The sequence below is a fragment of the Cimex lectularius genome, unplaced genomic scaffold (genome assembly GCF_000648675.2).
Source record: "Cimex lectularius strain Harlan isolate CLEC.00 unplaced genomic scaffold, Clec_2.1 scaffold43, whole genome shotgun sequence".
NCBI classification, from domain to species: Eukaryota; Metazoa; Arthropoda; class Insecta; order Hemiptera; family Cimicidae; genus Cimex; species Cimex lectularius.
In genome coordinates, this window is record NW_019392661.1 from 104,183 (window position 1) to 119,972 (window position 15,790).

The 15,790-nt window shown below is 30.4% G+C and overlaps 2 protein-coding genes across 5 annotated transcripts; one reads left to right on the top strand and one right to left on the bottom strand.

The window, feature by feature from the left end:
- Nucleotides 1-18: 18 nt before the first annotated feature.
- On the bottom strand, nt 19-6,399 carry LOC106662553 (multidrug resistance protein 1-like). Of its 2 annotated transcripts, XM_014386731.2 has the most exons (28): nt 6,282-6,399; nt 5,858-5,946; nt 5,716-5,779; nt 5,520-5,657; nt 5,375-5,448; nt 5,184-5,292; nt 4,992-5,125; nt 4,743-4,914; nt 4,341-4,465; nt 4,106-4,277; nt 3,807-4,031; nt 3,623-3,748; nt 3,362-3,565; nt 3,058-3,309; nt 2,873-2,991; nt 2,763-2,807; nt 2,579-2,687; nt 2,381-2,524; nt 2,162-2,263; nt 1,945-2,106; nt 1,682-1,885; nt 1,528-1,628; nt 1,320-1,460; nt 1,098-1,254; nt 841-1,035; nt 580-789; nt 373-519; nt 19-247 (listed from the first exon to the last, which is right to left on the bottom strand). In XM_014386731.2, exons 1-28 carry the CDS (start codon nt 6,351-6,353, stop codon nt 59-61), a joined length of 3,981 nt encoding a protein of 1,326 aa, XP_014242217.1. In that variant the 5' UTR covers nt 6,354-6,399; the 3' UTR covers nt 19-58. The 2 variants fall into 2 exon arrangements, with proteins under 2 accessions (XP_014242217.1, XP_014242218.1); XM_014386732.2 differs by lacking the exons at nt 5,184-5,292; nt 5,375-5,448; nt 5,520-5,657; ... (1 more) ...; nt 5,858-5,946; nt 6,282-6,399 and having other exon boundaries at nt 4,975-5,064.
- A 1,444-nt stretch (nt 6,400-7,843) lies between these two features.
- Nucleotides 7,844-15,360, top strand: LOC106662607 (multidrug resistance protein 1-like). Of its 3 annotated transcripts, XM_014386808.2 has the most exons (27): nt 7,844-8,008; nt 9,651-9,699; nt 9,757-9,888; nt 9,951-10,036; nt 10,097-10,211; nt 10,272-10,405; nt 10,475-10,646; nt 10,709-10,833; nt 10,938-11,109; nt 11,179-11,403; nt 11,483-11,608; nt 11,672-11,875; nt 11,932-11,974; nt 12,041-12,183; nt 12,260-12,375; nt 12,460-12,538; nt 12,638-12,781; nt 12,844-12,945; nt 13,001-13,162; nt 13,239-13,442; nt 13,504-13,604; nt 13,827-13,967; nt 14,076-14,232; nt 14,290-14,484; nt 14,542-14,754; nt 14,812-14,958; nt 15,026-15,359. In XM_014386808.2, the coding sequence occupies exons 1-27, from the start codon at nt 7,926-7,928 to the stop codon at nt 15,215-15,217; spliced, it is 3,762 nt and encodes a 1,253-aa protein (XP_014242294.1). In that variant the 5' UTR covers nt 7,844-7,925; the 3' UTR covers nt 15,218-15,359. The 3 variants fall into 3 exon arrangements, with proteins under 3 accessions (XP_014242294.1, XP_014242293.1, XP_014242292.1); XM_014386807.2 differs by having other exon boundaries at nt 11,932-12,183; nt 12,638-12,775; nt 15,026-15,360; XM_014386806.2 differs by having other exon boundaries at nt 7,845-8,008; nt 11,932-12,183.
- Nucleotides 15,361-15,790: the final 430 nt, after the last annotated feature.

Below are 15,790 nucleotides of genomic sequence, written 5' to 3' on the forward strand. Positions count from 1 at the left end.
TAATAATTGTATTAACACTTACAACAAAAAATAAATAATAATTTATTATGCTGGTGGGTTATTGATGTTTTATCAATTCATAGTATAAACCACGCATATTTTTTAATTCTTCATGGGTGCCTTTCTCAGCAACTCGTCCTTGATGAATGACCACAATGACATCCGCATTCTGGATTGTTGATAGTCTATGGGCGATGACAATACTTGTTCTGCCCTTTCTCGCCCTATCTAGTGCTTCTTGAACGATCTAGACATGGATGAAAATAATTTGCATAATGAGGGAAGAATATGGTGTAATATTTGATTTGAGGCTCCTATCAGTTGTATATATAATGGAAGGATTTCTAAATAATAGTTGATTAAATAATTTACCTTTTCACTTTCTGTGTCTAAAGCTGATGTAGCTTCGTCCAAAAGTAAAATTTTAGGATCACGTATAAGTGCTCTAGCGATTGCAATTCTTTGTTTTTGCCCTCCTGAAAGTTTAGCGCCTCTGTCACCAACCATGGTCGCATATCCCTTTGAGTGTTAAAATATCTTCACTGTTTGAATTGTTTTGTCATTAATATTTGTTATTACCTGAGGAAGATTTACAATGAAGTCGTGAATATTTGCAGTTTTTGCAGCCTCAAATATTTGATTATCTTTTACTTTAGACGGCTCTCTAGCTCCATATGCAATATTTTCTTTTATCGAGCAGTCAAAAAGAACAGGTTCTTGTGTAACAAGGCCTATATGACTTCTCAGCCATTTTAGGTTGATCACTGAAGTGTCGACATCATCTAAAAGCTAATTTGTTTTGTTTTAATTTTAGTCAAAACTAATAATTGACTTACTAACCACTTTGCCAGTGATGGGCAAGTAAAAGCGTTCAAGTAAGCCTATCACAGTTGATTTTCCACAACCAGAACTTCCAACAAGTGCTACAGTTTGGCCAGGCTCTATTGTCAAATTCAGCCCTCTCAGTATAGGAATATTTTTTCTCGTTGGGTATGAAAAATAAATATCTTTGAATGTTACTTTCCCATGGATTATCTGAAAAACTGGATTTAGTACATGTCGACATTGCAACAAAATAAATATATAAAAATTCTAACTGGTTTAATTCCACCCGGAGCTAGAGCATCTACTAGGGAATTCATGCTCATCAGTCTGTAGACAAATCCAATAGACAATTTTGCTTTCGCAAAATCTTGAAAATATGTGGAAGCTTGGCCAACAGCAGTTGCACAAAATGATAAAGAAAAGAACACCCTGTAAATAATGAAAATATTAATAAAAATCCTATTACTTTTTAAATTTTAAAGTATGAAAAGAACCTATAAACTGATGTAGGCGTCATTTCATCTTTTTCAATTAAAACAGCACCAAATCTAAAAGCTGCCGCATACATCATATAGACAAGAGATTGAGAAATAGCAAAGACTATTGCATATACATATGCTTGTTTCTTGGATTCACTATTCACAAAAAAAATCATCTATTAATGTACTACTCTAATATTTTACAATGATATATAAAAATTACACAAAAGGAAGTAGTAAGTAATCTTTGTATCTTTTGAGAAAAAGTTTTTCTCTTCCTAAAGCTTGTACTGTCCTCAGATTGAGTACTGCTTCACTCGCTACCTGAAATCATACTGATCAAAAGAAGTATAATAAAAGAAAGATATATTCAATACCTGTCCTGCATCATCCATAAATTTTGCATCTCTCTTTTGATGTCTCCTCAAGAGACTTGCTTGTTTGTAGGCAGCACCTGCAATTATAGGCGCTACAAATAAAAGAACAGTTGCAAGCTTCCAGCCTGTAGAAAATGCTATTATTAAAGCTGCGACGAGGGATGTTGCTGCAATAAAAACTTGGCCTGCTCGAAAACCAGCCGCCTAGAAAATGAATTAAAATTATTCATTATACTAAATAGTATAAATAAAATAAATTTTACAGATTTTATTAGAGGTGGGTCTCTTGCTAGGCATGTTACCAATCTCCCTGCTGAATGTGCTTCGATATCAAACCAGCATATTGCTTGCCTAACAATAGAAATAAATGCTTTCAAGCGCATAACTGCTATCATTTTTTCCGTTAAAATACTTGAGCAAATCGCCTGTAAATTTTTTTGTATTTATTTTCCTATTTTAGTATATGTTAATTTTACTTACAACTAAATAGTTTCCAAACCCAGTTGAAACGGCAAAACAAATATAAATTATTGTCCAAAATCTTACAGCTGATGAAAATTCTTCTCCTTTAAGAGTAAAAGTCTGAAAATAAGTTTGTAAAACTAGTATACAATTTTTAAATTCTTCTCTAAACATAATCTCATAGAAAGTATTTAAAAATATTCAAGATGTAAACTTTTAATTAAATTAATAACATACATGAAAAACGTCGGCATAGAGAGATGCAAATAATGGCATACTCGTTCCAACAATAACGCATCCAATCATTGTTAACAACATGTGTGGCCACTGATTGATGTTCATTTTCAAGATTTTCAAAAAGCTTACTCTCTTTGCCAATTCCTAGATCGTCAGAAAATTAGTAATACGAAAAAACTCGTAAAAATGTACAACCACCTCTTTAGTCTCATCATTCTTAGGAGCACCAACGTACACATTTCCGAGTGCTGATGATTTTCTCCTACTTCGTCTTAATGATGCCCTTGATAGAACTCCTGACGATCTCCTGAAAATTAATATATAAATCACTTTACAGTTTTTGTCTGCTTTTTGGTTCATAAAGATAATTAATGAAAAAAACCTTTCTTTCTCATGAAGGGTCACTTGGTTCTCTATTATTGCTGGCCTAAAAAAAATTAATCAATTGAAAATAAATAATGATATTTATTTATTTTTAAATAGATATGCTACCCTTCCTCTCCAATTTGAGCCTTAGCATCTCTTTTCTTTTGGGCCTCCACCAAGCCATAGTATAAGCCTTGTTTAGCAATAAGTTCTTCATGTGATCCAGATTCAAAAACCTTTCCGTCCTTCATTCAAAATAAAAATAATTAATTACTTGAAATAGCATTTGGACTAAATATGTATTAGCATACTTTTAGAGCATAAATCGTATCTACATTCCGTATTGTTGATAGTCTGTGTGCAACAATAACTGTTGTCCTTCCCCTCATTGCATTGTCCAAAGCAGCTTGTACAATGCTTTCACTCTGTGCGTCTAAAGCAGAAGTAGCCTCATCTAGAAGAAGAATCTTTGGATCTCTGACAAGAGCTCTTGCGATAGCTATTCTTTGTTTTTGTCCTCCTGACAACATTGTACCCCTGTCGCCGACTTGAGTGTCATACCCCTTAAATTTTTAAAATTAATATCTCAATTTTAATATTATAGAAGGTACATACAAGGGGCAAATCTCTGATGAAGGAATGAGCGTTTGCTAAAGTAGCAGCTCGGACTATATCGGATTCAGTTATTGATTCACACCCGTAACGGATATTTTCAGCAATAGAAACACCAAAAAGGACAGGCTCTTGTGAAACTACACCAATTTGACTTCTTAGCCATTCAAGATTCAATTCATCAACTCGAATACCATCAATTAAAACCTACAAAATAATTGTTAATAAAATCTTCGTTTTATAAATCTGATTTTACCAACTAACTTCTCCACTATCTGGATCGTAGAAACGCAGTAGCAAACCTACGACCGTGCTCTTTCCAGCCCCACTTCCACCCACCAAAGCGACAGACTTTCCTGGTTCTATTTTAATGTTTAAACCTTTCAACACCTAAAGTATGTTCTTATTAGGAATTAGAAAATGAAAGCTTAATTTTAACATTAATCACCTTAACTTCAGTTCTTGTAGGATATGAAAATTGAACATCTTTAAACTCTATTTCACCAACAAGTTTGTCTGGAATTTTTCCATCTTGGGAATATGAGTCTATAGGAGGTATTCTATCAATTATGTTAAATATTGTAGATGCTGAACCAATTGCCGTACTAACTGTGTTAACAAAAGGGAGAGCATTTCCTATTGTAAATGCACCTGTCATAACGCTGAAAAACACCTAAAAGTATTGATTATAGTCATTAAAAATTAATGAAAAGATTATAAATTATATTAATATAATTTAAGATTTACAGTAAAAACGCTTCCAGGTGTTGCGTCACCATGCATTATGAGATCAGAGCCATACCAAAATGCAAAACCAAAAGCACCGTACGATGTCACAAACATAAACGCTGCAGCTATAGAAAGAATGTAGTATTTACCCATCGTCACTTTTCTTCCTTGCTCCAAAGCGTCCCCATACCTAAAATAAATGTATTACTGTTTAATAAACTGCATGGAAGTTTGGATTTTTAGAAAAAATAACCTTGCAATTTCGTTTGGTTCTCCTCCAAATGAAGCAACAATTTTGATACAGTTAAGCACTTCTGATGCAATTCCTCCAGCAATGCCGTATCTTAACTGTTCTCTTTGTGCAGATCCACTCATTGCCTGACATTTCCAATGTATAATTTATAAGAAATATTATAATTATTTAAATGAATATTATAATATTATTGCTTTAATTAACATTCATTTCTAGCAAAACTTATCAGTTAAAAAATGTAATTATGCATTACTTAAAAGTTTAGCCAATTAGTCAATTTTAATAAACGTCTTTTATTGATTTATTCTTATGAATAAAACACCATAAAAGATTAAAGATTAATCTTTTTTTAATTAAAAATCAAACTGTTAAATAATTTAAAAGAGTTCTGTTTGGAATTACCCTTGCTACAACTGCAGAAATTCCTATGATTAATGGCGCTATTATAATCATGGCACTAGTCAGTTTTACATTTGCATTAAAACCAACAATAATTCCAACAATGAAAGTTGAACCATACTGCGTGAGCATGCTGAATTTGCTTCCGATACCTTCTCTCACCCTCTCCAAATCACTTGAATCATTAAAAAACATGTAGATTCCCTTAAGGGCCGATTTTAATCACCCATATTACCTCATTTGTATACCTACTCAGAGAGTTTATGAGGAAGGTCACCGTCTTCGTTGGCGTCGTACCAACTTATGTCTTGGCGTAGGATTTGAGAGAAAAAAATCTGTCTTAAGCGGTATACTTGCCTTTCACAAGCCATTTCCCAGCAAAGAGTCTGTGCAATTTTAATTTGAATATTAACCCTATATTACCATAAAAGTTGTAAATTTTACCTGAATAAATACAGATATAAGAACAGAAATACTTATATAAATGTAATAAAATGAGAAATATTCCATAGATGATGTGAACTCTTCTCTTGTTATTTGTACTGGTATTGGGCTGAAACAAATTTCAATATAATTACTCTCAATCAACACAGAAAACAAAAAACACAAACTAATTATAATTATTTTGTAATTACGTTTTTTCATCAAGAATTGTTGATTGTGTTGTGAAATTGGGTATTGTATAATTTGTACCACTTTGTTTAAATCCCTAAAATAAATCCTTAAATAATCTTCTTTAATTATTATAGTATATAATATAAAAATAACAGATAAACTCACATTTGAAGAAACATTAATAAACATGTTTGTCATTTTCCCAAAAACGATTGCCATTATAGGTAAACTAGCACCATTAACTATAGAAGCCAAAAAGCCAATTATCATCAAAATATATTCAGCAGGTTGAGCATATCGAAACTGTAAAGTTACATCAATTATTTACACAACACTGCAATTAACACTGAAATATATTTACAAGCCCTGTGATTCCAGCAAGTCCGCTTGGATGTTCTTCGTTGTCTTCGATTTTCTTTTTCTTTCTAAAAGTAAAAAAAAAGGTTATAAAAATGAAATTTACTTTTGTCACTATAATTCCTACTTTAGTCAATAGTACATACTTTGCTTTTCTTTTTGCCTTCGAGCCCAGTTTGTATACATTCTCATCATTTTCGACATAGACATTGACTGCCATTGATCCGATATTGCCCTAAAGATGCAAGAGAATTTTACAAAAGTGTTTTATGTTATAGTTGTAGTTCACTTTCACTTATTTTTTCTAAGGTTTCGTTTTGTGAGATAAACAAAATTGTGCTGTACACAATTTTTTCTTTGTATTTTTTTATAATTAAAATTAACTTGCACTCTAATTTACCACACACCTTTTCATATATAAAATAAAACAACATGCTGCACATTTATTTTGATTGTTTCAGTAAAGTCATAGTTAAAGTAAGTAATTTCATGGTTTCTGTTTTTATTTGAAAAAATTTAAATTTTTAGAACATTTCAAAATGTTAGTATTGAGCTATTAAAATTACTCACTGGTAACGGGAAGACGTCATTGCTTCTTTCGATTTCATTATTATAGCTGCGATAGTCATATTCATCGGACATCTCAATTAACGTCTCCCCTTCAAGTCACTATCGAATGAACTGCAAAATCAAAAAGTTCACCTTTTTAAACCCTATCCCAAAAAAACAAAAAAACCTATTTAGATATGCGAAAGAATTTCGTCGGTGGTTTACTGACCCATATCTCTGAAAGAAAAGATAAAAATACAACTAAAAGGCATAAATTTCAATATTGCCAAGGTTCTCCCAGGAGCATAAGCTAAAATACAAAGAAAACGTTTTATTTTTTGTACATTAAAGTTCTGTGAGGCATGAACTGTGAAATTGTGTGCATTTTGCAATTTAAATCTGTTCAGTTAGTATGTAGTAAAAGTTGGCAAAGCAATTTTGATTAACTTATAAATTATGAAATTGGTTTAGATTGTTTAAACTCAAATGTCAATATATAATTTAAAGTTTAACGGCCCTTTTTGAACTTAAGTAATAATGTGAAGAAAAAATTTCCTTAAGAACCACTATCCAATTGAACCCTTCAACTCATATATCAAAGCAATTTCACAACTTTTTTGCATGGTATTTTAATAAAAGGGAGTAAATAATGTCAAAATAAATCCATAAAGTATAGAGGACTTTTTTTAAAATAACGTTTGGTAGCTATTATTTGACTTTTTGTAAATGAAACTCTTTTGCATGTCGTGACATTGTAGATAATTAAAGGATGATGAAGTGTTAAAAGGACCTTGTTCTTATACGCCGTAAGGTATAAACTCCATGATAACACCTTTTAAGTTATGATTTAGGTTTTTCTGCCTTCAGCTTTCTTAATACGAAATGCAAACAATTTGGGAACAATTAACAACATTTGTATTCTTTATATGACTTTAAAGTGAAATCTTTCATTATTTTTAAAATTTTATTTTTACTATTAATATATAATGTGCTGAATGGTAGTAAAGTTTTATTTATTTATTTATTTTTTGCGTGTGTATTTAAGAAAGACATGTCACTACAATTAAATGAGTTGTAGAAATTTGTTACTCTAGAGCAAATGTACAAAATGTTCAACTATGTTCAAGACAACCAAGACTTTCTTATTTTAAATTTATTAATTATTCAATCATAAACACATATTTGATCAATATGCTATAATGTAAGGATTATTATATAGACAATCTTAGAAATGTGAAGCATACATATATTTGGTAAAACAAATATTATCTATAATAACTTTGAAGTAATTTCATTTAAATCCACAGAGAATCCAATAATGATTTAACAATAAATAAACATAATTATTTATTAAAATTAATTATTTATTTAAAGATTAATTTAATCATTTCAATAGTGGCTATTAGAAAATGATTTTATATCGTTCTCCAGTGTGCTACAAAATTTTTTGTAGCTGAAAATTTACACTGATAAGATTCGTAAATTAAAAACAAAAAGCAACATAAACTGAACTAGAATTGATTAAGGGAAGATTAAATATTAAACTAGATAATTGTGTCAACAGTTATTGTGTCCACTTTCACCCGACCTTTGGACTTAAAAATGTTTAAAAAGACCTGCCAATAAAGCCAGTCTCGCCTGAATGATCTTCGCTTAAAAAGGGAAATGACTTTCCAACTGAAATCTAAGGATGAGGAGAGCCTTTTGATAAAACCGGAAAACGTCATCAATTATGGGGCATTACCTAGGTGAATATTTCTTTTGGTAACAAGTCATTTAAATTTGTAAATTTAAAGGAAATCCTTTATAGAATCAGCAATTCTTCAAAAATCATTACTTTTACTAACTTTTAGAGATTATAAAAAGGCGTGCTAAATTAAAAATGACTAAACAAATTGATCAAAATTGTGTAGAAATTTGTTATAAAAATTATCTCGTATATTATTATGGAAGGAAAATTTACTATAATCCATGCAATGCTAGTCGAAAAAATTAGTTTTGCTAGTTTAAACATATTAAATATTAGGAGGACAGTTGGTGGCTGAGTGGTTAGGGTATATGACTCATGTTTGCTATGCTAGCAGTTCTGAGTTCAAATCCTGGCAGAACTCATTCATGGCTTTTTAATTGATAATGATATGAAAAATGTATTCAAAAGTGGTTTGACCCTCGTCCTTGACAACCAATGGGTAGTTGGATGTTAAGCTCTGTATGACAGAAATTACTTAACTTTACTTTTATTAACATATAAGTTTTGCTAGTTTAAACTGAATTACATTAAAATTGTAATAAATCTTACAAAGGTCAAAGAAAATTTCTTGTGAATATATATCATACGATGTATAATTATATTCAATATATTAATAACCCCAGTTTAAATCAAGCAAGAAAGAATCTTTTACTATTTACACTGTTACACCATAAAGAAAGGAGTTTTATTAAATGTTGGTCTGAACAATATGGAAATTTATTTTCTACTAAAAATAATAATAATAATAATAATATAATAATTGTGATTTGGTAAACATTGGTATTGGAAATAAGACGAAAAGTAGTAAGCACCACACTAATTTTGTGCTTACAAAACATAGTTGAATGATCCTACAAACAAACTTCACTTTTGATTATTGCATTTAGAAATAAATCGTTTTTCTGAAACATAGAATTTTATTTTAGCATTTTGAATTATAAAAAGAAATTAAATTTAACAATCGATGTAAAAATTGACTGATATTGCAATATTCAAATAATTGTTGCAGCAATATAAAAATTTTAAAAAATTACTTTTCTCATTTTCGCTTTCAGAGTTCATCCGCACAAACTCTGACAATAAAACCTAACTTTACATATCACATTGTTTAAGGCAATTTTTTGGTGGTTTGATATAAATATAAAATATTTTTCTCTTTTTTAAACAATAAATTAATAAAAGAATCTGAAAAATTGTTATTACAGGGTATAATTATAACAAATATTATATTTCCTCAAAGGCCCACTTCCAGGTGGATGAGGTATCATGGAATTGTTCATACATAGGTAAAGTAATTCCAGTAATACTGGAGGTCTTAGCCATTGAATTTGTGGAAGAGGAGGCAAACCACTTTATGATACCTTTTACACATTATTACCAATTAAAATTCATTCATTTTTCATTTTCATTTCCATATTATTATTCCAGAGCCCCCGACATAGGCAAATTTGAGTAATTGGGTAACAGACACCCAACCACTCGGTCACTGCAATCCTCCATTTTCATGTTATAATTATGATTTTTTCTCAAGAATTAATGTTTATATTTTCCTAGTATGTACTATAAAATAAAAATTCTTATTATGCATATTTTTTATTTTATACATTAACCTGAGATTGAATTATGTATTGTCATTACAGGTTCAGTTCTACCAAACGTGAAAAACCTATAACAGGGATTCGAGGATTGGTTGTACTCATGGTATAATTAATTAAAAAATAAATAAAAATATCTATCTCTTTTTAGTTTCGGTATGCAACGAACAGAGATTATATTTACCTAATATTTGGAACGTTATTTGCTTTCATTCAAGGAGCAAGTGTTCCATGTTTAGGATATGTATTTGGCATTATGTCTGACACATTTTTAGAAAAATCTGTAAGTTCTAAATAATTATGTGAACACAAAGGACTTGTATTTAACCAATAAAAATATTATAGGTAAATACACAGATAGATGACATTTTAGATAATTTGTACAGTAAAATAAACCATAATAGATCTTTCCATAGTTCTGCACTAAAAAGGTAGTATTTTACATTAAAATGTAGTATAATTGATAAAAATTTATTTATTTATTTTTGAAGCTATGTTAATGAAATGAATATCAGTGAAAAAGATGGATTTATGAAGAGTGTAATTATATTTTGCACCATTTATATTTTCCTAGGAACAATTTCTTTTCTAAGCACTTTCTTTCAGGTTTGAATCTATAATTACATTGTGATCCTTGAACAATTTAAGTCTCTATTGCCTTTTCAGGTCTTTCTTTTTGAAAAAGTTGCTGATAGACAGCTTTTCAGATTAAGGAAAAACTTTTTCTCACAAGTCCTAAGGCAAAATATTGATTGGTTTGAAAGTTCAAATCATGGAGACTTTACATCAAATATTTCTGAGTATGAGTACAAAAATATAGAAATCTAAATTAAATACATCATCACTTACGTTTCCCTAAATTATTGTAGTGATATAGAAAGAATACGAGATGGAATTGGTTACAAATTAAGCATGATCATTGTTTACGTTTCTATATTTGTAAGTGGGTGTATTCTGAGCTTGCTTTTAAATTGGAAATTAACTTGTGTCATATTGGCATTGGCACCATTAATTATCATTTCATCAGGATATATGGCCAGGGTAACTTGTATAAACATGTTAAATTTTAACCATCATTACCCACCTGTATTTATTATTTTTAGTTCTTGTCTACCGGTGCGGTAAGAGAACAGCTTAGGTACTCTGATGCTGGGAGTGTTGCTGAGGAAGTGTTTACGTGCCTTAAAACAGTTATTTCTTTTGGCACTATCGAATTTGAAGCTAAGAGGTTTTGCTTGTTTTATTTGCTTGCACAGCAATTATTTTATAATCTAAATAAACATTTGGCATAGATACCCATAAATAATTATTGATTAACAAAATTGGTTCAAGGTATGAAAAAGCTCTCGAAGAAGGAAGGAGAGTTTCATTGAAAAAATATTATTTGCTAGCTTCATTTGTATTATTCTTTTATATTATCATGCATTCATCATATGGGTTTGGATTTTGGTATGGGTCAGTGTTAATTTCAACAAATGAAGCAACAATAGGAGAAGTGTTTGGTGTATGTATAATTATATTATTTATAAACTATTTCTAAATATTTATTAACACTGTAAAATGTTTTTTGAAGGTATTATTTTGTATGCTAAGTTCTGCATTTTCATTTGGGAGCATCCTTCCATATATAAACTCTGTTTTATTAGCCAAAGGTTCTGGAGAAATAATACAAGAAATAATTAACCGGGTACCTCCAATTGATCCTTTGTCTACATACGGGATCAAACCGGTTAAATTCAGTGGGAAACTTTCATTTGAAAAGGTCTGTTTTAGATATTCAACAAGGCAAACAGTTCAGGTGAATTTATTTAAAAATTTTATTAATGACCTTATCTATTCTAAAAAATACAGTTTAAATTTTTATTTTTAATTCTAAGGTTTTAAATAGAATAAACCTTGAAATAAATCCTGGAAAAATTGTAGCGATTGTAGGAGAAAGTGGATCTGGTAAAAGCACTATTGTCAATCTTTTACTTAGATATTATGATGCGACAGAAGGCCGAGTAATTTGATTCTTTAGATCATTTATTTGATTCAAACTTATACCATGATTATTATTTGATTAGATTACATTCGATGGTATTGATATACGAGATATAAACATAAAATGGTTGCGAAGTAAAATTGGAGTTGTTTCCCAAGAACCAGTCTTGTTTGGAGTATCAATTGAAGACAATATACGCTACGGTAGAAAAGAAGTCACCAAGGAGGAAATAATCTCAGCAGCAAAGCTAGCAAATGCTCACTCATTTATAAAAAAATTACCACAGGTAGATATTTGCCATTAACATCAGAAAATCAGAAAAAAAATCAAACTTTTCAATAGGGTTACCATACAATGGTAGGAGAACGAGGAGCCCAGCTTTCAGGTGGGCAAAAACAGAGAATAGCGATTGCAAGGGCACTCATTAGAGATCCAACTTTTCTGCTGTTAGATGAAGCAACGTCCGCTTTGGACTCAGAAAGTGAAAGTGTTGTTCATGAAGCTCTGAACAAGGCAATGGAAGGGAGGACAACTTTAATCATAGCACATAGATTGTCCACAATTAGAAATGCTAATAAGATATACGTTATGAATGTAATTATATATTTTTTAAATATAAATTTTTATATAAAGCATGATTTCATAATCATATTTCTGTTTTTTAATAAAGAAAGGTGAAATCATGGAAAGCGGAACTCACTCTGAGCTTATGGAGCTTAAAGGTGCTTACTATAAATTTGTGTCTATTCAAAGTATTACCAATGAAGAGATACCACAACTTGAGGAGTATGACTTAAAAAAAAATACAATTATACTAGTCCAATATAATTCCTTAATGTTAAATATGATAAATATTTATTACAATTTCAGTGTGAACTTAATACAAATGAACTCTCCTAAACAAATATCAACTGTTGATGATAGTCTGAAGACAGATAGAAATACAAAGGTAAAAAGCATACTTGTAATATTTGACCTAATATATATGAATTTTATTTTTTCAATTGATAAAAATTGCATTGTTATTTATGGATTAATATTGCTTAAGGATATTAGCATGACTCAATGTTTCCTTCGTCTTGGGCTCCTTAATCTTCCTGAATGGAATTGGCTTCTTCTTGGATTTTTTGCCTGTTTTGTTCTGGGCTCAACACCGTGTGCATTTGCTTTCCTTTATTCTGAGATGGTGATGGTAAAACAATTATTATTTCTCTGTGTTGAAAATTTATTTTGCAATTAAATTATACAATTTAGGTATTTAATTTAACCGGAGATGAATTGACTGAAACAATTTTATTCTGGTCATTAATGTTTGTCGCACTTGGAGTTTTTAGTGGACTCTTCTACTATGCCAAGGTATATTTACACATTATTTCTAAAAGTTCAATGCTTGAAATGAAACATTTCTCAGATAATTTCTATGTCCACTGCTGCTGAAAATCTTGTGGTGCGCCTTAGGAATCTTTGTTTCAGAAACATACTCAGACAAGAAATGTCGTGGTTTGATAATGAAAACAACTCATGTAGTGTTCTTTTGACTCAACTTTCAAGGGATGCTCCTTACATCAAAGCTGTAAGGCTTTTTTCTTGACTAAAACATTAACGTGTTCAAATCATTTCTTCTTAATGAGATGAGAATGTAATTCCAGGCCTCTGGATTGAGAGTTGGTCAATTAATTACAGCTTTTGTCACAATGGCATGTGGTATAGCAATTTCACTTTTCTTTGGCTGGAAAATGGGTTTACTGCTGATAATAATATCTCCAGCATTAATATACTCTGGTTTCAAACATATGTCCCTTGTGCGGAAATCACAGCTTGAGGATTTGAAAGCTCTTGATAAAGCAGGAAAAGTATATTGTTCATGTTATTTTTTCTATTTAATGATAATTTGCAAAAACAGAATATATTTAGATTACAGGAGAATGCTTCAGAAACATAAAAACGGTACAAGCTTTAGCCCAAGAGGAACTCTTCATCAATCGTTACATCTCTTGCCTTGTAGAGCGTCTAAAGTAGGTCAAGTTTATGAATATATTACAATTAATTAAGGTAAAAAAGTCAATAGCACGAGCGGGATTTGAACCCACGATCTCAACTGAACGATCGTCAATGACTTTTTTATCTCAACTAAAAACCTTAATTAATTGTAATATATTAATTGGTCAAGCGGACCACAAAATTAGTTAATTTATGAATATAGTACTTTTGTTGATTCTTATTACATATCATTTTAGGGAAGCAGGAAAAAAAGCATTTTGGTTTTCTCTTACATATGCTTTTGCCCAATCAACTATTTTCATAATGTATTCTGTAGCTTTTGGCTTTGGAGGATATTTAGTGATCAGCAACCAAATGGATATTAATAATGTTTTCAGGTAAAATTATCTCATTAAATGTAAAAATTAGTTATAGCGTGATCAAAGTATACATTTTTTCTCATTGCTTGAACTTTATATGTTGTAATGTGCACTGTATTTATACAGGGTATTTTTCTCCATTACATTTTGCGCAACTGCAATTGGCCAAGGAATTGCCACTTTGCAAGATTTTTCAAAAGCAAAAATAGCCGCTATGTCAATATTCAAACTTATAGAGAGAAAATCTCTTATTGACCCATTGTCACTTGAAGGAATTCGAAAGGTACATGTCTGTATTATTCCATTAAATATACATGTACACACGTGCATTTTTTTTCAGGAGATTCATGGCAAAATAGAATTCAGGAACATTACATTTATTTACCCTAGTAGACCACATGTGGTTATCTTAAGTAATTTCAATCTTAAAATTGAAGTAAATCAAACATTGGCTCTAGTTGGTACATCAGGGTGTGGAAAGTCAACTGTAATTAATCTATTAGAACAATTTTATTTACCTATAGCAGGGAAAATTGTTAGTATGAAATCTCCTTTATGTAAAATATATAATTTTTAAATAAACAATTTTTAGCTTATTGATAACATTGATATAAAAAATATGAATACGGAATTTTTAAGAAGCCAGATCGGTTTAGTAACTCAAGAACCCCTTCTCTTCAACTGTACAATAAAAGAGAATATCATATATGGGTCAAAAGTCTGTGGCTGTATCCCTTCAGAATTTGATATGTATAATGCAACAAAATTAGCTAATATACATGAATTTATTTCATCGTTGCCACAGGTCAATTACTTCTGTAGTTTTGTAATAATTAAATAATTCATACTTAATTTTGTAAAGGGTTATGACACAATATGTGGGACACTCGGTACTCAGTTATCAGGAGGTCAGAAGCAAAGAATCGTAATTGCAAGAGCTCTTATTCGGAATCCCAAAATCCTACTTTTAGATGAGGCAACTTCTGCTCTTGACTCCAAAAGTGAAGAGGTATTTTTATCTAAATCGTGATCAATTTGAATAACTTTTTATTTGTTAAATGTTAAATTCATTTCAGGTGGTCCAGCAAGCATTAGATCAAGCTCGAATAGGGAGGACGACGATTGTAATCGCGCACAGGCTGTCGACAATAAAAAATGCAGATGTGATAGCTGTTCTGCACAAGGGGCAAATTGTTGAATTGGGAAATCATAAAGATCTTTTGAAGAAGCAGGGGCTTTATTTTAACTTAGTAAAACATCAAGTGTAAAAGCAGTAAAGCACTTTGGAATGTTTTGATTGTTAGACAATGTGTCTTTAATATAGTCGTTGCCGATTAATTTATTATTGTACAGATTATATAAGCGTTAAATTATTTGTTAATTTTTATCCAATTTCATACAATAAGAATAAAATAATAATAATAATTTTTAATTTTTCTGTACCACAATTCCATGTGAAATACCATTTTATATGTTAAAGGTTGTATACCAGAATCCCTTAGCCGTTTTATACAATTGTATACGTAGGTAATTAATTTTTTTAACTGCACACATATAGAATAGACATTATAAAATAAAAATATATATTGATTTTATCATATTTTTAAATATATTTACACTAACATGAAATAATTAATTTTTAACATATTGTCTATTCGTTGATTCCATTGATAGGGGAGTGCAACTGGTAATTAATTAGTAGAGCAATAAGAGGCATTAAATTTGTAAAAGTATTTTTACATATTGGTTACAATTTTTGAACCGATAGGTACTTGAAGTTAAGTCGAACAAGTCAAATATTCCCCAACTCGCAACTCGCCCCAACTGGTAGGTGAACATCT